The 12,785-nt window shown below is 41.8% G+C and overlaps 1 protein-coding gene across 1 annotated transcript; it reads right to left on the reverse strand.

The window, feature by feature from the left end:
* Nucleotides 1–258: 258 nt before the first annotated feature.
* On the reverse strand, nt 259–1,413 carry LOC127127841 (60S ribosomal protein L16, mitochondrial). The gene has a single exon (XM_051057118.1). It carries the CDS (start codon nt 939–941, stop codon nt 387–389), a length of 555 nt encoding a protein of 184 aa, XP_050913075.1. The 5' UTR covers nt 942–1,413; the 3' UTR covers nt 259–386.
* Between the last annotated feature and the right edge of the window lie 11,372 nt (nt 1,414–12,785).

A 12,785-nucleotide genomic window follows, 5' to 3' on the forward strand; every position in this document is an offset into this window, starting at 1 on the left:
GTACAACTATAATAGTATCCGACTCATATGGCGGCGGGGGCTGCGTTCCCCTCTCTTTCTGCTGGATGGGGAGTGCATCGGTCGGCTATGTCCCTGGACCTCCTAGCTTCCCTGTCACGTCCGAACGTAAGAAGAGAAGACCTGCCCAAGCACCGCACCACCTTGTGATCATAAAGAAGAATATCCAATACAATCACAGGAAAGAGTACCCGAAAAAAACCGTAACGTATCAGGGTCGTACGCCTAGAATAGTCGTACAATTTCGGCGATTCAAAAAGGAGTATATCCCTCTCCCTTAGTGTCTTTCCACTTCCCTCGTTCAGGAACAAACCCTTCGCCTAATTCTTTTGAGTCCCGGCCTGGTTTTTCCCCACTAACCAATTACGTTACGACCACTGAAGAAACGTGGTTGACGAACATGGTTTATGTGCCGCTAATGTGGCGGCTTGTCGAGCATTTGACAAACTCACACCATCCATCTCAAATAGGACTTGTCCCGCGGACACACGAGCAATCCAACCGGTAGGATTTCCTTTTCCTCTTCCCATTCTTACTTCTGTAGGTTTCCCAGTAATAGGGATATCTGCGAAAACTCTTACCCATATCTTACCATTTTTTTGGAATTGTCCGCTCATAGCACGATGGAAGTGCCCGATTATAGCCCGACGCGCTGCTTCAATGGCTCGATATGAAAGACGACCAACTCTACAACTTTGAGTGCCATATCTTCCAAAACCTAGTTTTGTTCCGTCTGGTTTGCAACCCCTACTACATCTGCCTTTACGATATTTACTAAATTTCGTACGTTTCGGATATAGCACGTCCCTTTTTTTTACTATATGAAATCCACACTTTGACACCTGAGATTCCGTAACGAGTAGATACTTCCGCAGAAGCATAATCGATTTTCTGGTTAAATACATTACGAGATGTTTTTCCATACTTTCCGCATTTAGTTCTAGCTATTTCTGCGCCTTCTGATCGACCTGAACAACATATACGGATCCCCTCAACCCCTTTTTTCATTACTAATGGAATATCCTTAACTATTCTACTAAAAATGGAACGAAATGATCTTGTTTTCTTTCTCAGTTGAAAAGAGATGTCTTGAGCAATCGGAGAAGCACTTTGATAAACAGATTTGATCTTGACCGACTCAATTAAGGTATTAGTGTTTGTTCTATTAGACAACAAAGATCGCATTTTTTTCACTTCGTTCAAATAAGAGTTGTACCCGTACGGAATTTTTCTGTTTCTCAGTATGATCTCTATCATCATCTCTATTCCCTTTATCCACTCTCCTATCCTACCTAGGTCTATGAATTTATCTATCAATTCCATTACCTTATCCTTACCCATGAGGTTCCAACATTTGATCCTTAATTGACCTAGGAGTGGTTCCCGGGCATCCTAAAAAAAGGTTATTATAAATCCCAACTCTATCCCTTGGAAAGAAAAAGGTAGCACCGAAGAAAGGAAAGAGCGAGATGGTGGTTTTTGTTGTTCCCGCGAAGCGAAGATCATTCGCCAAGCGAATGAAGTGGGTCAACCTCTTTTTGGCTTCGGCCAAACACTTTTTCTCGCTGGTCGAGCTTTCTACAAAAAAAGCGATGCGAGAACGTATTCTCTTATCTAAGCTTCTTCCCTGCGCATTCGCTCCCCCCATCGTAGATGGTTCAGCCACGCCCAGTGCCACGAAATGATTGAGAACTACGACGGGGTCGAAATGCATTTGGTTCTTTCTACAAAAAAAGTATTGCATGACCGAATAATTCAAGGAGGGGCACACTGCAGGGAGGGTCCTTTTAAATAGATGACTCGTCGGGCCGTCGAAGCGGGACTTCTTGGGGAAAAATAACTTTAAAAACTACGTTTTTCTGAAGGAGTCGTAATTTTCTATCAGGAACGCTATGTCATTTACAGCCCCGGCGTATTTCGGATGCTTGAAGGCCCCGCTGACCCGAAGTGATTTAGAAAGATTCTTCTTTATCGATGGTGATCGGTCATGGTATCCATAGCGTTGCTTCTTTTTCGGCCAAATCCTAATTTCGTTTTGCTTCTCCCGGTCGTCGAGCCTGATCGACTCGACTCTTTTCCCTGCCCTCCGGACTCTCACTTTGTTTCGTTCTTCTTCTTTCTTGTTGCTGGAATGAAGACACCCGATCGGCCCGACTTTCCCAAATGCCCACCACCGGCCCTTCTCCTTTCCGGGTCTGGATTTATCGCGTCGTTTCAGTCGTCGTCTTCGACGGGGAAGAAAGAAATGAATGAATGTTCTTTTGGGAAAATGTATAAGAATACACCTACCGAGACGAAAGCCAAAGGTTAGTCTCGCAGGTGGACGTATCGAACCGAAATAAGATCTCAGATTGACATCTTGATAAACTAATTTACCATAATAATAAATAGAGTCAATGGTGACTCCGCCGTGGGAATAGCCGCTTCTTTCTTGATAGAGGGGCTTCCATTCACCAACGCTGACAAAAAGTGCTCTCTGAACCGTGCTGGATAGTCACCCATCACACGGCTCTCAAACCCAACTTGTGGTGAATCCCGGGAGACAAAGTCAAAGCGCTTGATCCTTTGCCCCATACTTTGAGATGCTTCTCCCCGCCGATCAAGCAGCGACGCTGCTCGTGATAGGCTTAGCTTTAAGCCGCTATCGTTCGGTTCGAATAAGTCAAGTCCCCTCGGTCGGTTTGCTCAGGTGGTCTTCCCTTATCTTCTCTTCTATAACGTTCAGAGTTGTTCTGGTTTAAAAAAGGAGCACCGGCCGAGCTCCCTGAATGAATAATAAATGGACAGCAAAGGGAATCAATGATTCTTATTCAACCGAGTTGAAGTTAGCAACATGTCGATTACACACCGGAGGTTGGTAAGAACTGAGGGACAATGCCCCCCTAACCTAAGTGGGCCTACCAGCGAAACAACTGGTACTGGATCGGGGGTGGGGGGGTTGGTTTCATGCAAGGCCTTCGCAGCAGGAAGAGGCAGTTATCATTTGAAGGGAAAGGCCCTTTGTATAGGGTTCCCTTCGCACCCTGATTCAACATTTCTATGTTCTTAGTCAAGCCTAAACTTATTGAAAACTAAAGCGCTAACGCTATAATAATTATAAAAATAGCAACCTTTCGCCTTATAAACTAAAATAAAACAAGTTTACTTACTTACTATAAAAAAAGAAGAAAGCGACAACAAGCACCTTCTTTCTCAAAGTAAACTTTCTCGCTTCTTGCTTTAGAAAGATTGCAGCGTTAGCGCTTCTTGACTAAGAACATCATAGAAAGTCAAGGCTTCTCTCCTTTTCTAGGAATCTACAACTCTCTTTACTGAGCGAGACTTCATCCATATCCCTACTAGTGGTTATATTAAATATTTTTTATTTTATCATTTGTTTGACAGCCTAAACTAGGCTCCATTTTAGATAGGTTTTCGGTCTTAATAAAAAAAATAGGTCAGGGGCGCGTCGGAACGGTCGGTGGCTGCTTAGTCTCATCCGAGAGTCTAATCTCTTTGTATCTTTATAGTTCAGAATTCATTCTATTGACTTGTGGTTGTTGACCAACAAACAAAAAGGGATAAAGAGAAAGATGCACAAACGAAAGGAAGAAGGGCTACTATAGACTAGAGGGGAGGCCTTCTCATACCCAGTTAAATAATTTAGGAGTCTTCCCGGATAAAGCCGATCTGACTTATTTAGAAAGCTAGAACAGAGAGGGAACACCCGGTTAAATATAGTTTGCTGGTACAAAATCCGTTGCTATTGTACTTGGCAAGTAAGCCCAGAAGGAAGAAGTCGTAGCTGCTACCGCTACGTGGGCTTCTTCTTAGTCTGCTCGAAAGGAAAGCCAGTAACTCTAGAGTAGAAAGAAATAGAATCGAGTATGACAGAACCTGTAGCTTTGAGCTTGAACGTCTTTCAGCTCTCACGACCCAGTTGCTGTTGAATTTGCGTAAGGAGATGCCGATGAGGGTACAATAATTGAGAAGAGTAAAGAATTAGCTTTGGTTCAGAGCTTGAATCATAATATCCTTCAGTCACTCCAGGTGATAAGTTCGGCTAAGCTGGAAAGAGTTAGATCCCCAGATGAGATGCGGCAATGTCCTAATCAAAGCAGGCGCAAGGTCAATGATTTAGTTCAAGGCTCTTCTTCTTGATAGCATGGGTCTCGGAAGGCCCTCGCTCTAAAGGGGCTGCTTGATGGCAGCTATCCTCATTACACTGGTGCTGGTGCTGAATTTTCAAAGTGCATCAAGTTTGAAAATGGACTGCGCTCTGAAATTAAGAAGGCTGTTGGGTATCAGAAGATACGCATTTTTACTGAATTGGTTGATAGCTGCAGGATATTTGAAGAAGACAATAATGCTCATTACAAGATTGTCAGTGACCGCAGGGGCAAGCAACATCAAAACCGTGGAAAGCCGTATGATGCTCCAGTGGGAAGAGGGAAACAAGGAGCTGCTCCGGCTCAGAGGACCAGTAAGGGAGGTGCTCCTGCTGGTATAGTTTGCTTCAAATGTGGTCAGGCTGGTCATAAGAGTAATGTATGCACTGCTGAAGTAAAGAGATGTTTTCGTTGTGGTAAGACTGGTCATGCAATAGCTGATTGCAAGCACAAGGAAATGATTTGTTTTAATTGTGGCGAAGAAGGACATATTGGAAGTCAGTGTCAGAAGCCAAAGAAATCTCAGACGGGGAAGGTGTTCGCATTGACCGGAACTCAAACCTCCAGTGAGGACAGACTTATCCGAGGTACGTGTTATATTAATGGCTTTCCTCTTGTAGCTATTATTGACACAGGTGCGACTCATTCCTTTATATCTTTGGATTGTGCTGTGAAACTTAAGTTAGAGATATCTGAGATGTTTGGTAGTATGGTAATTGATACTCCTGCGAAGGGTTCAGTGACTACTACTTCGGTTTGTTTAAATTGTCCTTTGAGTATTTTTGGTAGAGACTTTGGGATGGACCTAGTGTGTCTTCCACTAGTGCAGATTGATGTTATTCTGGGTATGAACTGGTTGGTGTTTAACCGAGTTTCTATCAACTGTTTTGATAAGACGGTGGTCTTTCCTGAGATTGAGGAGGGAAAGAGTTTGTTTCTATCAGCAAGGCAAGTGAATGAGGAAGTAGCTGATGGGGCAGAGTTGTTTATGCTGTTAGCGACTTTGGAGGCTAAAGATAAACTGGTGATTGGCGATCTAGCCGTGGTGTGTGATTTTCCTGATGTGTTTCCGGAAGAGGTGAATGAATTACCGCCAGAGCGCGAAGTGGAGTTCTCGATTGATTTGGTACCTGGTACTAGGCCGATATCGATGGCTCCGTACCGTATGTCTGCTGTTGAGTTAACTGAATTGAAGAGTCAGTTGGAAGATCTGTTGGATAAGAAATTTATTCGTCCGAGTGTGTCACCGTGGGGTGCACCAGTGTTATTGGTTAAGAAGAAAGAAGGTACTATGAGGTTGTGTGTGGACTACAGGCAACTGAATAAAGTGACGATCAAGAATCGGTATCCTTTGCCGAGGATTGATGATTTGATGGATCAGTTGGTTGGTGCAAGTGTGTTCAGCAAAATAGATTTGAGATCTGGGTATCATCAGATCCGTGTGAAAACCGAGGATATTCAGAAGACTGCTTTCAGAACAAGGTATGGACATTATGAGTATTCTGTAATGCCTTTTGGTGTGACTAATGCGCCTGGAGTATTTATGGAGTATATGAATAGGATTTTCCATCCGTACCTAGACAAGTTCGTTGTGGTGTTTATTGATGATATTTTGGTGTATTCGAAATCTGAAGAAGAGCATGCTGAACATTTGAGAGTGGTTTTGGGAGTTCTACGAGAAAAGAAGTTATTTGCTAAATTGTCCAAGTGTGAATTTTGGTTAGGAGAGGTAAGTTTTCTGGGTCATGTGATTTCAAGAGGTGGTGTTGCTGTTGATCCTTCTAAGATAGAAGCGGTATCTAAGTGGGAAGCTCCGAAGTCTGTTGCTGAGATTCGAAGTTTCCTTGGTTTGGCTGGTTATTATAGGAAGTTCATTGAGGGATTTTCTAAGTTGGCGTTACCATTGACGATGTTGACTAGGAAGGGGCAAGCGTTTGTTTGGGACTCAAAATGTGAAGGAGGTTTCCAAGAGTTAAAGAGAAGGTTAACTACTGCTCCTATTCTGATATTACCGAGTTCGTCGGAATCATTTGAAGTTTACTGTGATGCTTCATTGTTGGGTCTGGGTGGCGTGTTGATGCAGAATAAGCAGGTTATAGCTTATGCTTCCAGACAGCTGAGGGTTCATGAGAGGAACTACCCGACGCACGATTTAGAGTTGGCGGCTGTGGTGTTTGTTCTGAAGTTATGGAGGCATTACTTGTACGGGTCAAGATTTGAGGTTTTCAGTGACCATAAAAGTTTAAAGTATTTGTTTGATCAGAAAGAGCTGAATATGAGACAGAGAAGATGGCTAGAGTTTCTGAAGGATTATGACTTTGGTTTGAATTACCATCCGGGTAAAGCAAACGTAGTGGCTGATGCATTGAGTCGGAAATCATTACATATGTCTATGCTAATGGTTAAGGAATTGGATTTAATTGAGCAGTTTAGAGACTTGAGTTTGGTGTGTGAGAGTACTCACAATAGTGTTAAATTGGGAATGTTGAAGTTAACAAGTTGTATTCTGGATGAGATCAGAGAGGGTCAGAAATCCGATGTGCTTTTGGTTGATAAGTTGACTCTAGTGAATCAAGGTCAAGGTGGCGAATTCAGAGTTGATGAGAATGGTGTTTTGAAATTTGGTAATCGGGTGTGTATTCCGGATGTTACCGAACTTAAGAAGAGTATTCTTGAAGAAGGACATCGTAGTGGGTTGAGTATTCATCCTGGAGCTACGAAGATGTATCATGATTTGAAAAAGTTATTTTGGTGGCCGGGAATGAAAAGAGAAATTGCGAGTTTTGTTTATTCTTGTTTGACTTGTCAGAAGTCAAAGGTTGAGCATCAGAAGCCGTCTGGGCTAATGCAACCGTTGGCTATTCTAGAGTGGAAGTGGGATAGTGTCAGTATGGATTTTGTTTCTGGTTTACCGAGGACAATTAAGAATTTTGAAGCTATTTGGGTGATTGTTGACAGATTGACAAAGTCGGCTCATTTCATTCCGATCAGAATGGACTATCCGTTAGAGAAATTAGCTGAGTTGTATATTGAGAAAATTGTAAGTTTGCATGGTATTCCGTCGAGTATTGTTTCGGACAGAGATCCTAGATTTACATCGAAATTCTGGGAAGGTTTGCAGAAGGCTTTGGGAACTAAACTGAGATTGAGCTCTGCATATCACCCGCAGACTGATGGTCAGACTGAGAGGACGATTCAGTCACTAGAGGATCTGTTGAGGGCTTGTGTTTTGGAAAAGGGAGGTGCTTGGGATTGTTATTTACCTTTGATTGAGTTTACCTACAACAATAGTTTTCATTCGAGTATTGGTATGGCACCGTTTGAAGCTTTGTATGGTAGGAGATGTCGGACACCTTTATGTTGGTATGAGTCCGGTGAGAGTGCTGTGGTTGGACCGGAAATTGTTCAACAGACTACATAAAAGATTAAGATGATTCAGGAGAAGATGAGAATTGCTCAGAGTCGTCAGAAGAGTTATCATGACAAGAGGAGGAAATCACTTGAGTTCCGAGAGGGAGATCACGTGTTTCTTCGTGTTACTCCGATAACTGGGGTTGGTCGAGCTTTGAAGTCAAAGAAGTTGACACCTCGATTTATTGGTCCTTATCAGATTTTGGAGAGGATAGGAGAGGTAGCCTATCGTATCGCTTTACCGCCGTCACTTGCGAATTTGCATGAGGTTTTTCATGTGTCTCAGTTGAGGAGGTACATTCATGATCCGTCGCATGTGATCCAAGTAGATGATGTACAGGTGAGAGATAACCTGACTGTTGAAATATCGCCTATGAGGATTGAGGATCGAGAGTTGAAGCAGTTGCGGGGTAAAGAGATTGCTTTAGTGAAAGTAGCTTGGGGAGGACCAGCAGGTGGCAATGTGACTTGGGAACTGGAGAGTCAGATGAAAGAGTCTTATCCAGAGTTATTTGCTTGAGGTATGTTTTCGAGGACGAAAACTCTTTTAGTGGGGGAGAGTTGTAACACCCCGAATAAAATAAGAGAATTATTTAAATTAAGTTAATAATATATTTATTAATTTAATTAAATAAATTGAATTATTGGATTATTATTATTATTATTATTTGGAATAATAATTAGTGGAAAATATATAAGTTGGAATAAGAGAAAAGGGTTTTCATTTTTGGTAAAGAGTTTTCACGTGAAACAGAGAAGCGGCTGAAAAGTGGAAAGTGGAGAAAGGGCAAAGAGGAAGAGCTAGAGAGCAAAGGTTGAAGAACGGAAAAGCTTGAAGCTTAGAGATTGCCGGATTATCTCAGGTAAGGGGGGTTTATCGTCGTTTAATGGGTATTATAGATTAACATGTCATGGGTAGTGATAAACCGTTGAAGTGACCCTAATTGGGGAGTTGAATGCTGAAATGTTGTGATGAATAAGTTGTATTAAAGTTGTAATTGAGTCCGTAATTGTGTGAGTCGTGTTCCCCCGAACGTATAGCTTTTTACGGAAATTGAATCGGAGGTCCGGAAGTCCTCCAACGGCGGAAAATGCGGAGAACTCTGCATTCTGCCTTGTGTTAGCGCAGGAACTGCTGTTTTGTCTGCGTTAACCGGTTAACCCAGGGCGTTAACCGGTTAACACTGTTATATTTTGTGGAAGTGTGCTGTTTTGCCTGCGTTAACCGGTTAACCCAGGGCGTTAACCGGTTAACACTGTTGCGTTTTGCCAGAAAGTGTGTTTTGTCCTGCGTTAACCGGTTAACCCAGGGCGTTAACCGGTTAACACTGTTGGAAATTAGAAAAATTGATATTTTTAATGTTGTGAACCTAATTGATGATTGGCCTATTATAGTTAATCGTGATGAGTAATTTTGTTGGACTTATGTTATGAAGTGTTGATACAAGTATGTTGCTGAGTTGTTCCGTGTACGGAAAGTTGTTGAAAATACTGAGTTGTAGGCTTGGTGAGCCAAAGTTGATTATAAGTTGATGTTGTTGGAAACATTGTTGTATTGCTATTATTATTATGTTGTCGACAGTTTAAAGTCGTGTATGCCATGTACATTCATATGCATTAAGTCGGAGCTTTGCTCACACCACGTTGGCCTGGATTGGCAAATTTTAAGTTGAAAGTTGAAGGCTTATGCCTTGATGCCCAATAAAATGGCAATGATTTTAAGTTGGGAGTTTTACTCCGAATGGTACCACATGCATGACGAGTCGAGTCTCATTAGAGTTGCATTTTGTTGGCTTGTTGTATGGATATTTAATTTAATTGAGGAGTGGAATTGTGTTGATATTAAGTATGATGTTTGAGTTGATGTGCCGTTACTGGATGTATGTTACGATTAGGGTGATGAAATGTGTGAATTTACTTAGCATTACATGATGATTTATAATGCTTATTATATCGATTGAGGAACTCACCCTTACAACTATTTTTCTGGTAACGAGCAGTGATTGAGTAGGAGCTAGTGCCTGGAGTCTAGTGTCGTCTACTTAGTGGGTCGTGCTCTGATAGATGTAACATCGGGACGGGATGTTTTAATTAGTTTATTGTCGGTTGTTGAACCTTTTTACCTGTAATATGTTATATGCTTTGAATGGTTGGTTGATTCTATCCGCTGCGAATTATGCAAAAATGTTGTTTTGATTAAATAAAGAGCATGACAGTTATTATGGTGAATGGTGTGAAATGTTGTGTGACACCCTTGATTGCATATTTACTCTGATTGATATGTGTTATTTTAATTATATACTCGGGGTATTTTAGAAGGGTGTTACACCTTGCCTTTATTACCAGGAAAGATAAAATGGGCCAAATCGCCTGCTAGAGAAGAAGCTCTTAGGGAATCGATCTAGACTAGATGAGATGCCGGTGCCATTAAACTAGCTGCCAGAAGGAGTTCAAGAGATGAGGATCCGGGTAGTTCAGTCACCCCCGGGGGGAAAATCATTCCATTCACTTGTTTAACTGCTAAGAAGAATAGCTTTTCTCTTTCGACTGGGAACAGCTTACCTTTAGGCATCGATCATCTTCCTAACTACATGGTACTCCCCCTCCACGGAGGGTGGAAAAAATGAGGAAGTGTCCCTTAGAGAAAGAGAGTCCGCTCTCTCATTGTCTGATTGCATCGTAGAGCGTCTGCACCAATTGCTTGGTTGCAGTAGCAACCCCCTTTCTCCTTCTTTCATATGAAAAATAAGAAAGATTTAAAATATAGTAAGTGTAAGAGCTACTTCAATCTTTCTTTATTCGCTAAAAAAGAGAAGTTGGGTTCCGATAAGAGTTGTTTCATCTGGATTGGGTTAGTGTTAAGTGTACCTATGCTTCTTTCGATCCAGTAATCGTGTCGGGCTCTATCGATTAAGTAGTCTAAGTAGTCCCTCCCTCCTTCTTTTCTTGCTCTCGAGCTAATAGGGTTATAGGCGGACCTATCATTTCTTCGATCTAAATTTTAGGGGAGTTAGAAGTGCTTCTGTCTGTAATTCCTTCTGGCTTTGATTCTGCCTTCGGGCCAAACAAGCCAGTGGTCTAATCTAAGGACCTTGAAGCAGGAGTCTTTCCTTCAGTCTCATAATGTGAGGGCTTACGTATATAAATATCTTACTTTTTTGTACTAAAAAAAATTCTTGGCTTTCTCTCCTGGCTTTTTAGTAAGCAAGTGAAGCGAGCTCTTCTTTATGGGGTAGCGGTAGAGGGGATTACAATAAGTATACAGGAAAGAGAGAAGGCAGAATTGGACAAATAGCAGCTTTTCCGGTCTCAGATGCGGCAACACCCATTACCGGTGTTAGCATGTTAGCACTTTCCCTCTTTTCTCGCACGAGGCAAGCAAGGCCTGGAAGAGTTAATCGTCGAACAGGAGGAAGGAGGTACGTCAGCAGAGAAGCTCCCCAGCTAAACCATTGGCTGAGGTAATAAAAAAAAAGTCTTTCCTTTTTAGCTGCTTGAAATAGATTCTATTAGACTCATATTAATTTATTATTTGAATTGGGTTATAACACGACAAAAATAAAGACACTCTTTTTCTTCGTGACCCATAGTCTTCCATTCCGATATGAGTAGGGGGACTGGAAACATAAGGATGCTCTCACTTCTTTCTTGAGTTCGTGAGTTGGAACAGTTGTTTATATTATTAGTAATTTATTAGTTATGAGTTCTTAAAGTTAAAGAAAGGGAAGAAGACTCTTCAAACTAGCGTAGCATACAGGATTGGGTGAGATCAAAGACCTAGAAGTGGACTTTATCTTTCATAAGACTTTCCTAAAGCTCTATCGGGCTAGGAGGGGCGGTTATTCTGATGAGTTAACTTAGTTCATTAGTTCTAGCTATCCTCAGCTGTAGCGACCACTAGGGAACAAGCAGAGTTGGAGAAGGTAGAAGTTAAGTGGGTTATCGCATATGTAGTTTTTTAAGACTTGTTCTTCTTCCCTGAGTTAGAGTTTGTTTAGGGGTGTGAATAGCTATCGAACGAGTGTAATACGCACAAAGTATAGTACTAGAGTGTAGTTTACCGAAAGGATAACTAGAGCTAATAGAATGCCAATCCAAGCCGTTTCAGGAAGTGACCAATTAACCAACCAAACCAAAAAAACTACTTTGCATCGAAACATAAAAATGTATACTAATATATATTGCTAACATTTAACTTGGTTAAATTAAATATAATTAAAATAAAAAGCAAAAGGATTGCTTCCCAGACGAGGAAATAGCTGTAACAAAGAGTAAGAGGAGGGCAGGATCATCTTTCACTCTACTTAGATGAAGCCTCTGAATCCAGATCGAAGAAAGTAAGGATCGACTTAGGCCCGGAGGATGTATCTCATCTTACCATACGCGCCCAGTGGGGAAGATATATTGCTGCGTAATGACCGTACCCTAAAGACTATGTACATCTTAACTGAACAAGTACTAATACTAAGAGAGTCACCTGTGCTCAGACAAAGGGACTAGGAAGATAGATAATGGTTTATTCTTGAGCCGTATCCAGAAGGCATTATATCGCCATAGGACTACCTTGTTAGAGGTAATGCCTATCTATCCCTTGTCATAGCAGGCCTCATCCGTTAAGGCTAAGACATGGATGCACTCTAGGGCGCGAACCTGTTCTTTTTTTTAAACTAAAAACATAAGATGATAGGCCGAAGTTGGAAATTAAAGGTCCCGAGGTCCATAAAACAAAGGCATTATAAGCCCAATTATCAGCCTGAGATAAGAATTATGACCTAAACGCGTGTATTGTGCTGCACGACTGGTAAGATAAAGGAGAGCCTTCCAAGTGTGCATCAGACTAGTAAATAGATTAACTACCAGCTAAGCTAATAGGATGGTGGCATAGCAAGGAAGTCCCCCTCAGAGAGGTGGGTCGGGTATGAGCGAGTCGAGACCATGGATACGACCTTCTCAGTAGATCGCCAAGGTGAGACTCTTGAATAAAAGGTAGACAGCCTAAGAGGCTTCATTCTAAGGGGCAAACTGTAGTTTATTCAAGAAGATCTGGGCCCCACAGCCTAATAGAGCGCAGAAGACTTTCCCGAAAGAAAGATTGTTTTCTATTAGTAAGAGAATCTCAGAAGCTAAGCTTTGAAAAGGCACTGCTCTAACCGGCGTATGTGCCTAGATTATGACTAGATGCTTAACCGGCCACTTGACTCTTTCCTA

This window comes from Lathyrus oleraceus, chromosome 3 (genome assembly GCF_024323335.1).
Source record: "Lathyrus oleraceus cultivar Zhongwan6 chromosome 3, CAAS_Psat_ZW6_1.0, whole genome shotgun sequence".
Classification (NCBI taxonomy): domain Eukaryota; kingdom Viridiplantae; phylum Streptophyta; class Magnoliopsida; order Fabales; family Fabaceae; genus Lathyrus; species Lathyrus oleraceus.